This window comes from Aplidium turbinatum, chromosome 18 (assembly GCF_918807975.1).
Source record: "Aplidium turbinatum chromosome 18, kaAplTurb1.1, whole genome shotgun sequence".
NCBI classification, from domain to species: domain Eukaryota; kingdom Metazoa; phylum Chordata; class Ascidiacea; order Aplousobranchia; family Polyclinidae; genus Aplidium; species Aplidium turbinatum.
In genome coordinates, this window is record NC_137489.1 from 11,538,568 (window position 1) to 11,555,629 (window position 17,062).

At 41.7% G+C, this 17,062-nt stretch overlaps 1 protein-coding gene across 2 annotated transcripts; it reads left to right on the forward strand.

Annotated features, from left to right (window-relative positions):
* Positions 1 to 9,511: 9,511 nt before the first annotated feature.
* Positions 9,512 to 17,062, forward strand: LOC145787538 (gap junction beta-1 protein-like). Of its 2 annotated transcripts, none has more exons than XM_082599298.1 (10): positions 9,512 to 9,603; positions 10,227 to 10,317; positions 10,435 to 10,547; positions 11,348 to 11,482; positions 11,992 to 12,096; positions 12,840 to 12,947; positions 13,706 to 13,888; positions 14,420 to 14,550; positions 15,099 to 15,217; positions 16,080 to 17,062. In XM_082599298.1, the coding sequence occupies exons 1-10, from the start codon at positions 9,571 to 9,573 to the stop codon at positions 16,169 to 16,171; spliced, it is 1,110 nt and encodes a 369-aa protein (XP_082455424.1). In that variant the 5' UTR covers positions 9,512 to 9,570; the 3' UTR covers positions 16,172 to 17,062. The 2 variants fall into 2 exon arrangements, with proteins under 2 accessions (XP_082455424.1, XP_082455426.1); XM_082599300.1 differs by having other exon boundaries at positions 15,999 to 16,134.

A 17,062-nucleotide genomic window follows, 5' to 3' on the forward strand; every position in this document is an offset into this window, starting at 1 on the left:
GTATTTGAGTCTTATAGCTTAGGCAGCCTAATACCAATACCCCTGAGAAGCGTAATAAATGATGACAAATATATGTATCAATTAAAACCTGCTCACAACAACTCGCTAGACTACTGTATACCAGCTGTACCTCACTGACTACAGTAATTGATGCAAAAAACATTACCTTAAAATCATTTTTGTGTTGCAGTGTGGACCATTTACCGAGGATCCCAGTGCCTTAATACCGTGCAAGCTCTGTACAAAGTTAAAAACAAAAAAAACCTAGATTCACCTAAATTTGAAAAAAAAAAACTTAAAACCCAGATGTGGTCAAAAAAACCCAGATCTAGGTGGAAAAACCAAGCTCTGGCATCCTTGGTTAGATTAGAACAGAGCACGAACAGAGTCATTTTTCCGTCTTCATGGCGTCATTTTGGCAAAATATTTTTCCGCAATTCAATTAATCCGCCTCCGCTTGTTTAATCCGCCTTCCAAACAAGTGATCCATAATTGGACACCGCGCGCATTACTGACCAATGGTTCAAGCGAGGTTTTTAGCTGTCGCCTGCATGGGCGCCGATCCCTATAGGACAGTGGGGACATGTCCCCACCATCTTTTTAAATTATTTTTTATAACGTAATGGGTTTCTTTGAAATTCAAGCATCTGTAGCCTACCTGAATCTTTATTCTGAAGAGTCTTTACCTCAGGCGGCATCAAAACTGAAACCAATTAGTCCCAACAAGATGGCTCACACGTGCAGCTGCTGTAAAAGCAGTGCTTGATAATTATAAGTCAGTATTGGAAGTCTTGGAAGTAGCCGTGAGTCAATTTCATTTAAATGTAGCGACAGCTACTAGTTGGCTTTTGAAATCTTTTTCTCGTGGGTCGAGTGTGATTTGGTTATTAGCGGCAGTGTCTGCATTCAGTGTCTGGATCGTTTTAACAAAAGCCTTGCAAGGTTGCACGGTGATTGTGGCTGGCATGCTTAAAGGTGCTGAACTTTGTAGTGCTAAACTCCGCCATCTACGCAGTGAAGAAAAATTTCATCGTGTCTTTGTAAATGCTGAAAGGCTTGAGTTATTGAACCTGTCACGTCCCAAAAAGGTCCCAAATCGTCTCCAGCATGGACATGGCCATGGTCAACCTCCTCAACTTCAAACACCTGAGACGAAATATCGGTCAGAGTATTTTGCAGTCGTTCACAGCGCGCAGCAAAATCTTACTGACTATTTCAAGTCAACTAATCTTGAGCACTACAATATTTCTGAATTCTACAAAAATCTCCCTTTAGTGGGAAGCTACGATCACATGTGGTAGACGATTATCCTGAGTTCTTTCATCCGCCGTTCGACAAATGTTTCCGCAAGTGGAACTTTTTGTGCGACTTTTGCTCATTTCACCAGCCAGCTCGTGTGTTCAACTGAATGGTCATTTTCAACTTTGCGACTTGTCAAAACTTGGTTACGATCTACCATCACACAGAAACGGCTAAATCATGCAATGGTCTGCCATGTGCACAACACAGTTTTCAATTCGATCAACAACCACGGTCTCTCCGAGGACTTCGTTTTTAATTTGCCGGAGACTCGTTGCCGAGTGTTTGGACGTCTGCTGTCCAATGCTGACACTGACAATTAAAATATATCTGTCCGCCGACAAGCTCAGTTGTTACGCGCCCTGCTCAAGTTCGACTCTCGTGGTGTGCTCTTGAGCAACGCATTTTCATGACTGCTCTCCATTCCGCAGCACCTAGTGAATGGAATAATTCCTCGGCAACAACACTTCAACAATCGGAAAACTTCACTTTGCCAATCTCGGTAACTGGCCCTGTGTCAAGAGCCTCTACAAGTATGCGAAACTACCAGGAATAACCAATCAAGGCTTTGTCAGTTCGAGGATAAAGATTCAAAACCAAAACCAACCAACCAAATACAGCAGGTGTGGCCAACACGTCGATCGCTATCGACCGGTCGATCGCCAAGTCTCAATTGATCGATCGCGTCGGGTTTTGTGTTGAAGTTACAAGATTCCTAAAAAGCACATTTTTCAATCAAAGTGAGAAATACTGTCGATCAACTCAGACAAAATTCGATCAGGATTTTTTTAAGTATGAAAACAGAATACCTGTCAGTCATACTCATACACACTTATACAACACACTTTCTTCCCACACATCTTATGGTGTCACAAAAATTGCTCAGTGACTTCATCACCGGTCGATCGCTAGTAAATAAGAAATTTTTTAGTCGATCCCATTCGACGAGAAGTTGGCCACCCCTGAATACAATATAAGTTAGGCCAGTGTTGTACGTTGACGCTGAGGCTAGCGCCGTCAATTTATTTTTCAGTTGACGGAAGTGATAGCGCCGTCAACTATTTTGCCGATTTTAAGCGTCAAGCGCTAAGCGTCATTTTTTTGTTTTCATGGAAAATCTCGTTTCACAATAAGAGTTTCACAATGTATTCTGGCCAGCGCGACTCATCCGAATTACCGGCTTTTGCGTTGGTTGGAATGGCTCCCTGGAATACATGCGGAAGAAGTTCGCCAAATGGTGATCACCCATGTATTGAGAACGAGGGATCAGAGACAGAAAGCGAAAAATCCATGAATGGCATCGCGGACGTTGAATATACTTTATTTCAAAAGCTCTATGCCCCTAAAAAGAGCGATGTTGGTGCAGTGGACCTCGTTAAAAGATTTATACATGCTAAACTATCACAGCACGCTTGGAACAGTAATACATTTCCGACTAAACGTTTTCAACTTGTTTTTGAAATACAACACACCAATACCAACCAGCGCTGCTGTGGAACGCATGTTTTCACTTGGAAAGGACAATATGCGCAGGGGCGCCGGAAGCGGGGGGGGGGGGCAGGGGGAGCGGAAGCCCCCCTGCCCTCAAATTTCTGTGGATGGGGAGGGAAGAGGGAGCAATGGTGCCCTTTTAAAGTCATGTAAGCTACTGCACACTTTGCAATATAACAATTTATGCTATTCGCTTTTAGCCTAATTATAATGTTCTATTTTTGCCTCAAAATAATATTCACGACACAAAATTCTCCATCACAGTAAGTTATATTACATCATTATAAAATAGCATGATGCCCTTCCGTGCCATTGTTCTTTGTATAGCGGACACTTGTATCATTACGCGATAATGAGCTGATAGATGAGCATTATCGCTATGTCTTATCTTAAAAACTTACAAAAAAAATTGGCCTTTCAGCAACAAAAGTGCCCTTTTTTCATACTTCTGCCCATCCAGTCAAAAATCGCTCCGGCGCCCCTGAATATGCGTCCCAAACACAGCAGATTTGAAATATTTCCGTTTTATGAGACGCTGGCAAAAAATAGCGCTAGAAATTAGCGCTGACGCTGACGCCGTCAATTTCTTTAAGAGCTTACGCAGTCCTTTACGCCGTAAAGTTTTTAGGCAATTCGCGCTGACGCTGACGCCGTCAAATTATTTCAATGACGCGTACAACACTGAGTTAGGCTACATCGCATTAGACTTGTACCTACTGTATTTGTTTGTTTCTCAGAACAGACCCCCAATCTTTCTAGCACGCTTCGCTCGTCGCCCCTTTCTACCTTTCCTAGTAAATGTTCCCACCAATTTTACAGAGCGATCGGCGCCCATGGTCGCCTGTCACGTAAAGTGCTTTTGATTTTTGCGAGTGCGTCGTTATTCTGGGAGCTAAATATTCTTAATAACAACAAATTTAAACTAGGCACTACAGTTTTTTCAGAGAATTAGAGGTCTTTATATGATTGATGGCGTATGAGCGATCTTTCCAGGCTAGATTGGAGGGCAGGAAATCTTCAGCCACTCAGCAGTCTCGTCGTCCAGGATTCTCAGACCATGCGCACCGTGTGGAGGCCGGTGGATTAGGCAGTGGTGGATGACATGGTCTGCAGTCTGTTCCGTGGCACCACACTCGCATTCTGGTGAAGGAGCCAGGCCCCACTTGTGCATGTCCGAACGAAAGCGGCCGACGCCAGTTCGCAGGCGGTTAAGCCTGACCCACGCAAGCCTTGCGAGGGACATCCCTGGTGGACGGGGATCGGCGTCGGGTATGAAGTCACGAAGCGTGGAGGTGTGATTTTGCCACTCCGTGTTCCACATGTGGTTCGTCCAGTGTGCCGCACTTAAACCAAGTTCTTCTGCGTTCTTAAGGAGTTGTTGTGCGGCAGGCACAAAGGGACGTCTTGATTTCAACCGCTGCTTTATAGGTGGTGGTCTCTTGAGTGTTGCATGGAGGAGATGGTCGGGGTCCAAACCGCGGCGAGCGAGAGAAATCGTGGCTCCTTTACGGCGTAGCTCAGCGGGTTGGATGCCTGCTAGGATGGGTAGGCAGTCCGTTGGAGTGGGACGCAGGCATCCAGTCACAGTACGCAGTGCGTCGTTGATGGCGGTATCAATCTGGTGGGTGTGAGAACTACGACACCAGACCGGCGCGCAGTACTCAGCGGTGGAATGAACAAGGGCTAGGGTAGCTGTACGAAGAGTTTTAGCACCAGCTCCCCAGCCGGAACCCGCCAATCGCCTCAAAAGTGCGACGCGTGTAGATAGTTTTTTGCGCAGTGACTTCAAGTGCCGGCGGTACGTGAGTGACCTGTCCAGGGTTATGCCAAGGTATGTAGGTTCGGCACAGTAGGGCAGGCGTTCCCCATCAATCTTGATGTTTATCTCACGCTGTGCCTCCCGGTTGTTAAGGTGGAAGGCCGCCGACACTGTCTTTGACTTGCTGAGCTGTAGCTTCCATTTCTGGAGGTATGCTGATAGTGTTTGCATGTCTTGGCTGAGGTTCCTCTCCACTGACTGCCAGTTTCCTGCTGAGTGCAGGAGTGCCAGGTCGTCTGCGTAAGCATATTTCCTGGAGATGGTGGGGGGCAAGTCGTAGGTGTATATGTTGAACAGGAGAGGAGCCAAGACTGAGCCCTGTGGGACGCCGTTTTTAAGTCGGCGTAGTCTGCTTCGACGACCGCTACCGGTTGTGAGGGTAAAACTGCGGTTTTGCACAAGTTCCATCATCATATGGACCATGTGTCTGTCAGGGAGCAGACGGAGTAACTTGCAGGTAAGGCCGCTATGCCATACGGTGTCATAGGCAGCCGTGAGATCAACAAACACGGCGCCAGCCTTCTTCTTAGCCGAGAAGCTGTCTTCAATGTCTTGGGTCATAAGTGTGACCTGATCTACGGTTGATCGTCCGTGTCGAAAACCAGCTTGTTCACGGGGGAGCTGCGGATCTATTATTGGTTCGACACGGGCGTAGATGAGTCTCTCGAGGATCTTGAAGGGGATGCAGAGCAGTGAGATTGGACGGTAACTCTTCGGGTCCCCTGGGGGCTTCTTCGGCTTAGGGACTGCAACCACAAGGGCTCTTCTCCAGATTCTGGGAATTCTCAGGTGGCGCAAACAGCAGGAAAGGAAGTCTTTTAACCAGGACTTTAAGGAGGCAGCAGCATGGAGTATCAACTCCGGGCATAGGTGGTCAGGGCCCGGGGCTTTACCTGGCTTTATGTGCTGGAGGGCGGCGGAAAATTCTTCCGGGGTGAACTCACCCGAGATGTTGTCCCCGTCTGGGGTTGTTACCCTCCAGAGGTCCGTCATTTCTTGCAAGACGGATCTATCTGATTCACGGTCTCTCGATTTGTATTTCCCGTTCTCCACAAGTTGTGAGGCGATGGAATTTGCTGAAACGGGACATTGTTGACGAGAGGCACGTGATCTGCCAGTTAGGTTGTTCAGTGTACTCCATGCTGTGCGGCTGGAGTGCGTGAAGTCGATTGATTCAACGGCTTCTGTCCAGCGCTCCTTCCTCTTTAAGTCCAGCCTTGCCAGCAGAGCTGTGGCTGAGCTGTTGGTGTCATTGCCCTGAGGGGCGTGGAGGAAGTCGGAGTAGAGGCTTTCGCACTCCTTATCCCAGCACGGTATGTAGGTTTTTCGTCGGCCGCGGGAGATGGATTGTTTTGCCGCTGATGTTATTGCATCACAAAAGTCCTGGTAGGCTTCTTCCACGTTGTTGGTGTGAGGGGATGGGAGATACTGTGTGGCTTCATTGGTGAGGAGGCTGTAGTACTCCCAGTTAGCCATTCTGAAGTTCCATCGATTAACAGGCTTGCTCGGGACAGGCATTATGAGCGTTGGAGCCGTGATAATCGAGGGTCGATGTTGGGACCTGGGGAACTTCTCTAGCACACGTCTGTCCGGTTGGCAATTATCGGGGTCATCACTTGCGAAAGCCAGATCGGGGTTTGTACCAGTGTTCCAGCGTCCGGAGAAGAAGCTCGCTGCACCCTTGGGATCGTGCAGTAGGGTGAGGTTGTTATTGGCTGACCATGAGGCCAGGCTTTCTCCGTCGGTGTTGGTGGTGTTGTAGCCCCAGTCAACGTGGTGGCAATTAAAATCGCCAGCATAGAGGCTGGGTTGGGGGAACACTGGGATGGCTGTTGGTGTTAAGCGTGAGGGTGGTGGCTTATAGACATTGATGATGTGATAGCCTGATATGTCTATGCATAACCACTCTATTTCCGACTGGGCACTGGACTGGTCTATTGGCGTCCAGCTCAGTTGCTCATGGACAAACGTGGCGAGGCCGTGTTTCCTGCTGATGGTTGCGCCTGCGAGTGTGAAGTTGGGTAATACCAACTTATCCACAGATGTGCAGTGGGTCTCCTGGAGGAGAATAACGAGGGCCTGATGTTTTGTGGCCAGATACTCGATGATGCTGAGCTTGCTGGCCGTAATGCCCTCGGTGTTCAGCTGCAGTACGGTGGGTCGTCGGTACTTTTCGACAGAGGATCTGCCGCGCCCTGAGAAGGGCGTTTTCGTATCCACCCTGGGCTGAACCTGGGCCTGGTTTGCTCGAGTGTGACAAGCTTCGTTTCGCATATCTTTTCTTAAAGATATGGTACTGACGGGAGGGACCACGAGAAGGTGCTTGTTCTTCCCCCCCAAATTTTGTAAACTCTTTTAAACCTATAATTGTTTCTGTCGTGTGAAAGTAGGTTGCAGTAGTTTTATGTATCCGTATCCCAATGCAATTTCTTTTTTAAACTTCCCAATTAAAACTTGCTGCGTAGGCCTATGCTACACTGTGTGCCAATTCCCAAAACGCTAGTTAAAGTGCCTCTGACAGGTAAATAAATTCGCGAAATTTACCTAAGATACCAAAAAGATGACACTAACAAACTTCCCTGACCAGCAAATTGTAAAAAATATCAACAAGCTACTAAGTTACACGCTTGCAAACTTTGGTTGACATCGGCGAATCTGGCAATCATTCAATTGCGAAAATAAAAACGGCAACAACGCTGTGACGTCACAGTAAGCGGGAAGGATACATTCTTTCTCTGTGATGACTTGGTAAAGTATGGTACGGCTACTGCAAAACGTGAATGTGTGGGGCTCTGTTGGTCTAAAGCATGTGCAAATTAAGAATTACTGAAATGAAAAAGTGAACTTATTATTACTATCAGGTTTCGATCAAATAGGTTGAGTTTACGTTTATCAAACAGCATCTCAATTCAATTGAAATTGCAGTTTCATAGGGCTACAATTTTCATACTTTTTTATTTGTTCTAATCTGGCTATAGCCATTTGAAGTGTAACAACAGTATCTCACAAACAGTACCTAGCTTTAATTTATGGTTGAGGCAATGCCTGCAAATTGCTGTTCATGCGACATTGTCAGTGACAAAGACCGTGTGCTTTCTTTTCCCACTTTTCCACAAAACAAGGTAGGCTACTGAGAAGAAAATGATCAAAGTTTTCTTCAAGTGTTCGAAAGTGGGATGGGCCATACAAAACTAGTCGTATATGTTCACTTCACTGAATATGATTTTGTTAATACCACTAAGTAAAAATGCCTACAGGCATGTGTTGGAGTGTATACTACAAGGTGATGCTCTCGGAAGCAACAATCGGACTGTGATGCCGTCATGCACTGTTTGGCGAATCCGAAACAATTTTCCAGATCCAGATGGCCGTTACATAGGATTTCAATGGCCAACTGAAGCCACATTATAAGAGAGAGAGAGAACTTTTATTTATTTTTGAATAGTGATGATGAATTAAATATGAATGATGATTCGTACGATTTCTTCATTTTTCACTTAAAGTATATTTTAGGTTTTGTAGGAACGTATCCAGTACAGTTTTATTAAACTGCAAAAAACAATAAATCTTCGAAAAAAGAAACCGCTTGTACCAACTCCGACCAAACTGTGATCCACCAATTACATCTAGGAAGCGTTTGTTTCATCCGTTGCTAACGACGTCCACTTAGGATGACGTAATACCACCAAAGTCGTCCCAGAGCAGTGAAATATGGAGTTTCGCCTGTGGTGGCGCTGCAGAGCAGTCGTTTGATTAAATTACGCCCTAACCAGTTGAGCTACGAGGTTAAGATTAAAAAGTTCACTAAGTGTAATTCTGCGCTGGGAAATGCTTTAAAAAGTTACTAAACTTGGATCCAACCTGTCAGGGGCACTTTAAAAACCCCTTGCTCAGTAAGCCATAGCCTACCACAAAAGTAGGTCTACTCTACACCGACTTTGCTCTGCGTCGTTACTCAATTACCGTCTTGAAATCAACGAAAATGAATAAATTCTAAAGTGCTCGTTTCATTCTCCAATTTCCATATGTGGTTCATAATTATTAATCACGTGAAGTACAAAAAAAAATGTTTCGGTGACGTAATAAATGTGATTGTTGCCATTCTTCATTCAGAAATAGTGGTGGTGGCTTTTCGAGCACGGTGGCTGCTCAGGTTCAATAGCAAATGCATAGCTTCGTGAGGATGCAAATTTATATGCAGAAAAGAATTCACGATTGAAGTTAAAACTTGTTATAGCATAGATGGAGGCAAACTTGGCGTGTACGAGAAGTGATTGCTTGACAACCAAGCGATCACTTTTCGATTCAGTTCTACTGGTGAGACTTTCAACTATCAGTGCTATTTTTGAGGGTGCCAAAATTGGTTTTCAAAAAATATATAGTTTACTTTGCAAGAAGTCAATTTTTTTTATTCTTTCCAACTGAGTAAGTGTACGAAGTCAGGCTGACTGTGTAGCCTAGTGTTTGTTGTGGTCCACTATACGTATTTTTGCTGTTTTCAAACTTTTTAAGACTTCAACTCGTGAATCTTAAGCGTTAAACCATATAGTTTAAAGTTCGGATTTAACTTATGTTGTTTCCACGTAGAGGAGGACAGGAAAGTTTGGTCAGGTTCTCTGTAAAAGGGTAAGCTAATAATTTGCATGGCCAAGCCGCCCACATAGCCTACTGTATGAGTTCCAACTATGTACAAAAAGTGGAGTTGTCTGAGATGCGGTTGCGCTTTTTATCTTGTGGCTCTAGTTAAGTAGCCTGAGCCCTAGCTAGGCTGCACCTGCTCGCTCAAATCTATTGCTTTCTGACAGAACTTTGCAAAAGTTTGTTCAAGCTTTAAACAAAATCCAATATGGAGTAGCCTGTCCTTAGCCAACATCAATATAGCCTAACAGCGCTATTCAAACAGATCTGTTTAGGCTAGTCTATCCTAGTTACTTGTAAAAATTATCTTTATATTTAAAATAATGTGGAGTGCTTTGGAAAAGATTTCTGAACAGGTATGTTACATAATTGCTATGGAATTTCAAAACGAAATCAAATAGCCTAATTAAAACAATGAAAACTATTAATAGGCTACTACAAAAAGTGCTCAATGCTAAGCAAAAAAGCAAAGCAGAGCGAATTAAATCAAATATAGTTATTACTATCTGAACCCTTAACAGCCTGTTTCACCTAAATAAGGATCATCAGAAGGTACTTATTCAAATAGAATCCAATTAAATAAAAAAATTAAATAGCCTAGTTATGTTTTGAAAAGAAAAACGAATTCTTTCGAAGTATTTTGATGTTGAACGCCGTAAGCATGAGCATTTAGTTAATCGTTTTAAATTCACACCAAAAATACCTTTTGTATTTTTATTCCAAACAGTCTTGCTAAATCACTATTTTACATCACAATTGTGTGCTTGTAAATCCAAAAATACAGTCGCTTTTCTTGTTCAGGCCTATTGATCTCGCAAAAAAAATCGTGTAGCTTATCGCTTTATCAGTTAGTTAAAAAAAAACTAGACTGTGTGAGTGTGTGTCAGATGTTTTTGATCGCCTCTGCACTGTAAGGTAAAGTTGGCTTATGTACAAAGACCTTATCGTTTGCTTTTCACAATGCTTACATTATTTTAAGGTCACAAAGTACAGTTCACTCTTGGGAAAGCTATGGTACGTCCTGGTGTTTCTTTTTCGATTAATTGTCGTTGCAACTATCGGAAATTCAGGTGATTATGTGAAAGTTAGGCTACTATAATTGTAGGCCTATATGGTTTTAGATTTATGGTTAGAGGTTTTATGGTTAAATTGAATCCACAGTAATGAATTAATCTTACTGATTTCAGTCTACGGCGATGAGCAGTCAGCTTTTAAGTGCAGTCAAAAGGTCGTTGGATGCAGCAACATGTGCTACAATGAATTCACTAGAATTTCGCACTTGCGGTTTTGGGCATTTCAGGTAGTTCATCTCACTATGACTGGATATTCATTGCCTGTCTTACTTTTGTTTCTTTTTGAAATAAGCTACTTTAGCTTCTGGATCACCTCCTCATCGATGCAACCAATTACTTGCTTGCTCGTTTAAATTGATGTGGGCTAAACAAGCAGTATTGCAACTAGGTGTTAGAACCATTTGGGACAATAGTCGCTAAGATTGGCTTAATGGTTACGTTTTTTAATAATTCGCCTAGAGAAAAGCAAACGCCCCATGGGCAAAGTGGAAAACCTTGAATCGACTCCGAACCGGTATTGGCCGCGCTAAATCTGCAATTGTGCGGTGGGGCTGCTACACGGACCCAGTTACATGTATCTGTGGCACTAAGCCCCAAGCAGCGGAATATTTTGTGTTCTCCCAGCTTACCACCCGGTGCAGCAAGTGGGATCTTTCAATACACAACTCCGTCGCACAAGAATGTGTCGATCTGTGGTGTGTCCACCAGATTTAGAAAACTCGATAGAAGAAGATGGAGAAAATTTTTGTAGCTGCTTTTGATTTGCCACGGATGTGATTTTTCCTACTTTCATGAGTTAGGCTACATAAGTATGCATGGTATACGTCCAAATAAAGTAACGTAATCCTGTGAAGGTAATTAAGTCGACAAAAACCCGAAGCAAGCCACTAGCCACACATGCAGTCTTATGTTTTGATAGCCCTTCACTTAACATGCAATATCTTCTGTGTGAAACCCAAGTCAACAAAAATGTAGCATAACTTAAGTAACAGTCGTAGACTGCAACTGAATAAACAACTCGTTTTAGCTCCTTGCTGTGACAACACCGACTGTAATTTTCCATTTCTATTCAACACACATATCTGGGGAGATAGAAAAGGTAAAAGCATCTCGGAAGAGTCTGCAAGATTTCAAAGGAGGGGACACAGGCCGAATGACTCTTGTAAGAATATGACTTTGTTGAATGTTGATGGAGAGTTGATGTATGCACTGTACCTATTGTACTCTACATTACGAAGCATTAATTTAAATTACAACTTTTTACAGTGGCACTTTGGTATGCGCATATTCGTTTCTTAGCATACTGATACAGAGTAATTTGTTCATCTGATAGTGTGCTAGTTAACACTTTTATTTCTCAACCTGAATTGTATGGAAAGTTAGAAAACATTTTTTTTTTTTTTCAAAATTACAACAATTTTCACTGTAAAATACGTTTGAAATTGTACATGAATATCAGGATACTGGTGTAGACTATGTAAAGCAGTAACTTACTTTGAAATCAAGATCTTGTAGTTTATGAGCCACGTCATTTGCAGGGAAAACACCAGGTAGGATGCTTACACACAACTTACGAGTCCTATGGACGTGAGACTACTTGTCCCAATGCAATGCTGGCAAATTACACAGTAATACATCTGCTGTAGGCTAAATAATTGGCTTGTAACGCAGGGTAACTCTATGTCGGAAGGAGATATTTTGAAGATGACTAAAAGGATGAAGACTGTTGGTCAGATTAAAGTTCGGCGGATTTACTCCAACAATGGACTGAAAGAAGTGGGGGAGTAAAAAAAAATAATCGATTTTAGTTACACCTTATAGGCTTGGAAACCAATATAAAATCCGACAGGCCCATGCAGTTGCTTTCGTGTTCGGAGATATCCTCACTTACTAGCCCCAGCTTTGACACTTTGAATTAAAGAATAGCTCTGGCGTGATTCAGAATAATCTGCAGAATTTTCCTGATTGTACAACCCAATATATTCTACATGCAAGTTACTTGCTTCACCGATTCTGAATAGGCCTACATGTTCTTTAAAACACGTGAATAAATGCATGTAGTTAATGAAGGCACTATGCAATAGGGATAGGCTATGATTGAATCTCACATTTCGAATGCAGTTGACTGCGTACAACTGTGACGCAGAAAAATTTTTGTGTTTTGAGCTCCGCTTTGGAAGAAATACTGGGTACGGGAGGGTTTACAAGCAACGAAAGTTTTAAGCAAATTTTTCGAAGCAACACAACAATTGTGAAAGATTACATAAAGACATGTTAATTTTTTATCATGACGAAAAGTTTAGTTGTTCATAAATCATAAGACAGAAGATAGACGGACTCTTATGAAATGATCTAAAGTCTAAACCATTTACTTCGAAAACAAAAAGTGACCAAAAATTACTTTGGAAACGCTTAAGAATGTTTAGTAATAGTATTTTCTAATCATCTTCAAAGGCACATGAAAGCTGACCTTCACCTCACCAAGGCAAGGCGAGATTTTGTAGCTGTCTGTGTTGCAGGTGCCGTATACGAAAAAGATCAAGCAAGCTTATTACGTAAGCATCATCTGTCGCATTGTGATTGAAGGTGTTTTTATCCATTTTGGAAACTTGCTGTTTCAAAACATGGTAAGTTTATAAAAAAACTTTTGATAAATATTGTAGGTTACTTGAAGGGAAACTCATTCTGGTTGCAACTTTTCAAACTTTGACAATTCGCCTTAGCTGAATTTTAACCAATTGTTCGCCCCGTTACGATTGGTTACGCGCTCGACTCAAGATCATGCGGCGCTGGTTCGGCTCTCGGGATGTGCGTTTGAGCAACGCATTTCAGGACTGCTCCCCATTCAGCGGCACTCAATGGATGGAATAGTTCCCCGGCAACAACAATCGGAAACTTCATTCTGTCAATCTCGGAACCGGCCCTGCGTCAAGAGCCTCTACAAGTATGCGAAACTACCAGGAATAACCGATCAAGGCTGTCAGTCCGAGGATAAAGATTCAAAAACCAAAGCGGCGCTGATAATATGTTGTTGGCGAATCAATAAGCGTGATGCCATTTTTACTAATTGAAAGGCTGAAGGTGAGAAAGTGTTCAAATGTTGCACTTCTGGGCTTTTTTGTCAAAGAATATGAGAAGAATTTGCTTAATTCTTGTGTTGGTTTGTTGTCACTAAGAGAACATGTGTAGGGTATAGGCCTACTGCTTGAAGTTTTAAGTACATATTACATTATTTGTCGCATTTGTGTAATCAATACACTTTTTTAAGAATTGCTGATTGGTTTTGTGAAATATATTCAGTTTTATTTTGGTTACTTTTGTCAAGCATTTGCAAGTGTGTTATCCTTTACGGCACTTCCTAAAGCATATCGACACTGTAATTAAGGAGCAGACAAATTGCGCGAATGCTGACTCTAGAAGCTGTCATCCCCTTCACTTCTTATGGCTGTCCGTGCCAGGCTCCTACCACTGCAGAGGAATCTACAACAGCACAAGGATCGCTTGCGGTTCACATTTTTCATCCGGTCGATTCGATGGATTTGTTCCCTGCTTTGTGTCGCGTCCTTTTGTGAGTAAATGTGAAGTTTATTTAAGGTGAACTACTCACCATGTCGGTGGGTTCTTGTCGCTGCTTAAGGTAGTCATGGATTTGATTCTTATTCAATTCATAGTAAAGACTTGAAAAATGGTGGCCTACCGATTTCGCCCTTTCCAGCTTAGAAGAGAAAATAAGTTGTTGGAGTTGTTTTTTAACAAACCTTTTTCAGGTTTCTCAAAAAAATTTGCAGAGTCGAATGTTTTGGTAATTATAGTTTATCTGCAAAGGCATTTACGGGACTGCGCTGAGGCACAAAAATTTTGGCGTTTGAAACGTCGATCTCTAAAAATTAAGTCCGAAACGGACAATGTTCTGGCCCCATTGCCATGACCCATGCGTATGCTAAGTCAATCTTAACAAGCCTTGACTTTTTGTGTTAGTTACCAGTAAGTTATAGGCTACTATAAGCAGTTTTTAAGAGTGACTAAACAACTTTTTTAGAATTTGTAACTGACAAATTTTTCTAAGTAAAAATTTTATGGAAGCATTGTTATTATTTAGGAAAAAACGATTTTTCTACGGTACATGATGATCTTGAGCAGTTTGTGTTTTATCATCAGCGTAGCAGATTTGCTCGTTATTTCAACTAAAGCAATTTGGAAAGCTAATGTTGCTAGACGCGAGAAAAAAAGGTTTGTCGTATGGATTAGCTTGTCACCGTTAAGGACATACTCGTTATTTTATTCAATAGCAGATGTACAACAAATTGTTTGTGTCGCACATTCAACTTCGTATGCTACGACTTTTGAAATGTAACACTGCAAAGCGACAAAGAAACTAGGAATTATTCCAAATCGGAATTATTGTAACTCAAGAAAACAACAATTTTGAGTTTTAACTGTTTGTATTTGAGCTGCTGTAACTGTTTGTATTTGAGCGGCTGTAACTGTTTGTATTTGAGCTGCTGTAATTGTTTGCGAATTCGTAGGCCTTTGGAAAAAGCAGAAATTTTAAATGAATTCAGCACTCACTTTGAAACATTGCATTTTACTGAACGTTATGACTCAATGAATTGATTTCTCACCGTACTATTCTTATAAAGCGCCATTTAATGTTTTTATTATTGCATAGCTTCCAACACCCTTTTAGTACGATTTCGCACAGTTTAACAGCAAAAAACAATGTCATAAAACTGTTTAAAAATTTTACGAAATGTAATATAGCTTATATCTATTTCAAGACGTTGTTTGAAATATCAAGATCTACAATACGCTACTCCGCCGCACAATCTACCTTCAACTATGTACAAAGACAACAGCCTGTATCAGGGTCTCGGGGTTGCAGTGAGAATGGAAAAAAGTAAGTGCTCTGTGCACCGTATACGTCATCATTTGTTGCCATTTTTGCGAAGTGGTTTATAACGCAATTCTCTTATCATAGCATTAATGTCCTCAGACGCTTTCTATAAAACGACATATTTTGAGCACTACAATGAAATGTTGCACATGTCATCCAAGTGACCCCTTACGCCTTGTCTTTTTGTGTTTTGGTTTTAATATGGACATTGGACAACCTTGTCTGATACAAATAATAAAAATTAATAAGGCTCTGTACTTATTAAAAGTAAAGGTGAGTCCCATACTTGAATCCAAGCATCGAGGAGATGAGAAGATGAGGTTCTCATTATACTAAGCCTTCGGCACTAAGCGGTGGGATGGCGCAGCGGATAAGGCACTCGCTTTCCAATCATGCAATCTTGGTTCGACTCCCGGCTTAAGCTGGTTGTTGAAAATCACCGCTCACCTCTATGCAGGGTGTGATAAATTGGGTGGGCGTAGTTGCTGAAGTAAAGGCGGCCGAGAGAAAGGAACTGGCCACCCTACTCTCGTTAGTGCCGAAGGCTTAGTATAATGAGAACCTTATCTTCTCATCCCCCGATGCTTGGATCAAGTATGGGACTCACCTTTTACTTTACTTATTAAAAACCGGTAGCCTACCTTTATTTAATTTTCCTGTATTTTTCTATTTCCAATTGCTTCTCAAATTATTGTGCCATGCAACTTTAGTTTAATTTCGCTACATTTTGAAACCTTTAAAATTCTTATAAACTCGTATTAAAGTTTTATTTTTAAATTGGCAGTGAAACTATAGGTTAAGAAGGACAACGATTTGCAGTTCAATTTCAACGTTGAAAACTAATCCAAGCTTGTTTTGAATGTAGAAGAGTCAAGAAGAAGCACGGACCGCCCGTATAAGTTTGATGAGGATAAAGATACAATTTCAATAAACCCTTCCATGAAAAGTTACGTTTGAGTTAGTTGTTGCAAACCAAAGGGTTAATAGTTCTTCGTGCAAGTTCTTACCTTTTAAAAGTCATACTGCGTTCTGCTTTATCACAACTCAATGCATTCATTCAAAAAAATATCCGAGAAATCTTGAATCAGAGTAATGAAGTTTTGTTTTACCTTACCGTTTGGTTGTTGTTCATTTCCGTGTTGCATGTCAATCGTTTCATTTCCCAATTTGCGTTCTTGCAAGGAATTCGATTTTTGCTGTTCGATTTGTTACAGAAGTTTTGTAGTATGTAGGTTCTGATACTTTTCATTCTAAAAAATACTAATTTTTTTGAAAATGCAATTTTTAAACTGCAAACACTTTTTGACTTGTTCGACAATAAACTTCATAATTTATGAAGTACTTTTTCAATTTGCTTATCACTCCGTTGTCAGTAGCTTGGTCACAACAAAGTGTTCTATCTTTGCTCAATTTCTTGAGGAGTTCAACTGAAGTTGGTTCTTTGCTTCAAATCTTTCTCTCATGGTTGTTTGATGAAAGTTTTTTTTACGACAAAAGTAAAACCCAGAGTTACACAAACAAGAAGGAAGTATTAAATAATCACCTATCCACATAGCCTTGCATTCCGGAAACCGCAGGAAATTTGTTGTTTTCAAAAATGATTCTTGGATCACTACGCAGATATACAGTATTCTTGCTACAAAGAAATACTCTTGATGTGAGTTTGTCTCATGTTTTCATCTGTTAATATTTCGGCAAACGTGCATGCGGCTCTGCAACTAGGCCAAATTCAGCAAAACTTCCTAAAAATCCTCCCCTGAATATTCGTAGAATGAACCACAATTTAATACTGGAACTGTGTTGGAATTTTTTGATTTTGTTGCGGTTTTCAAATACAACGTTAGCCTA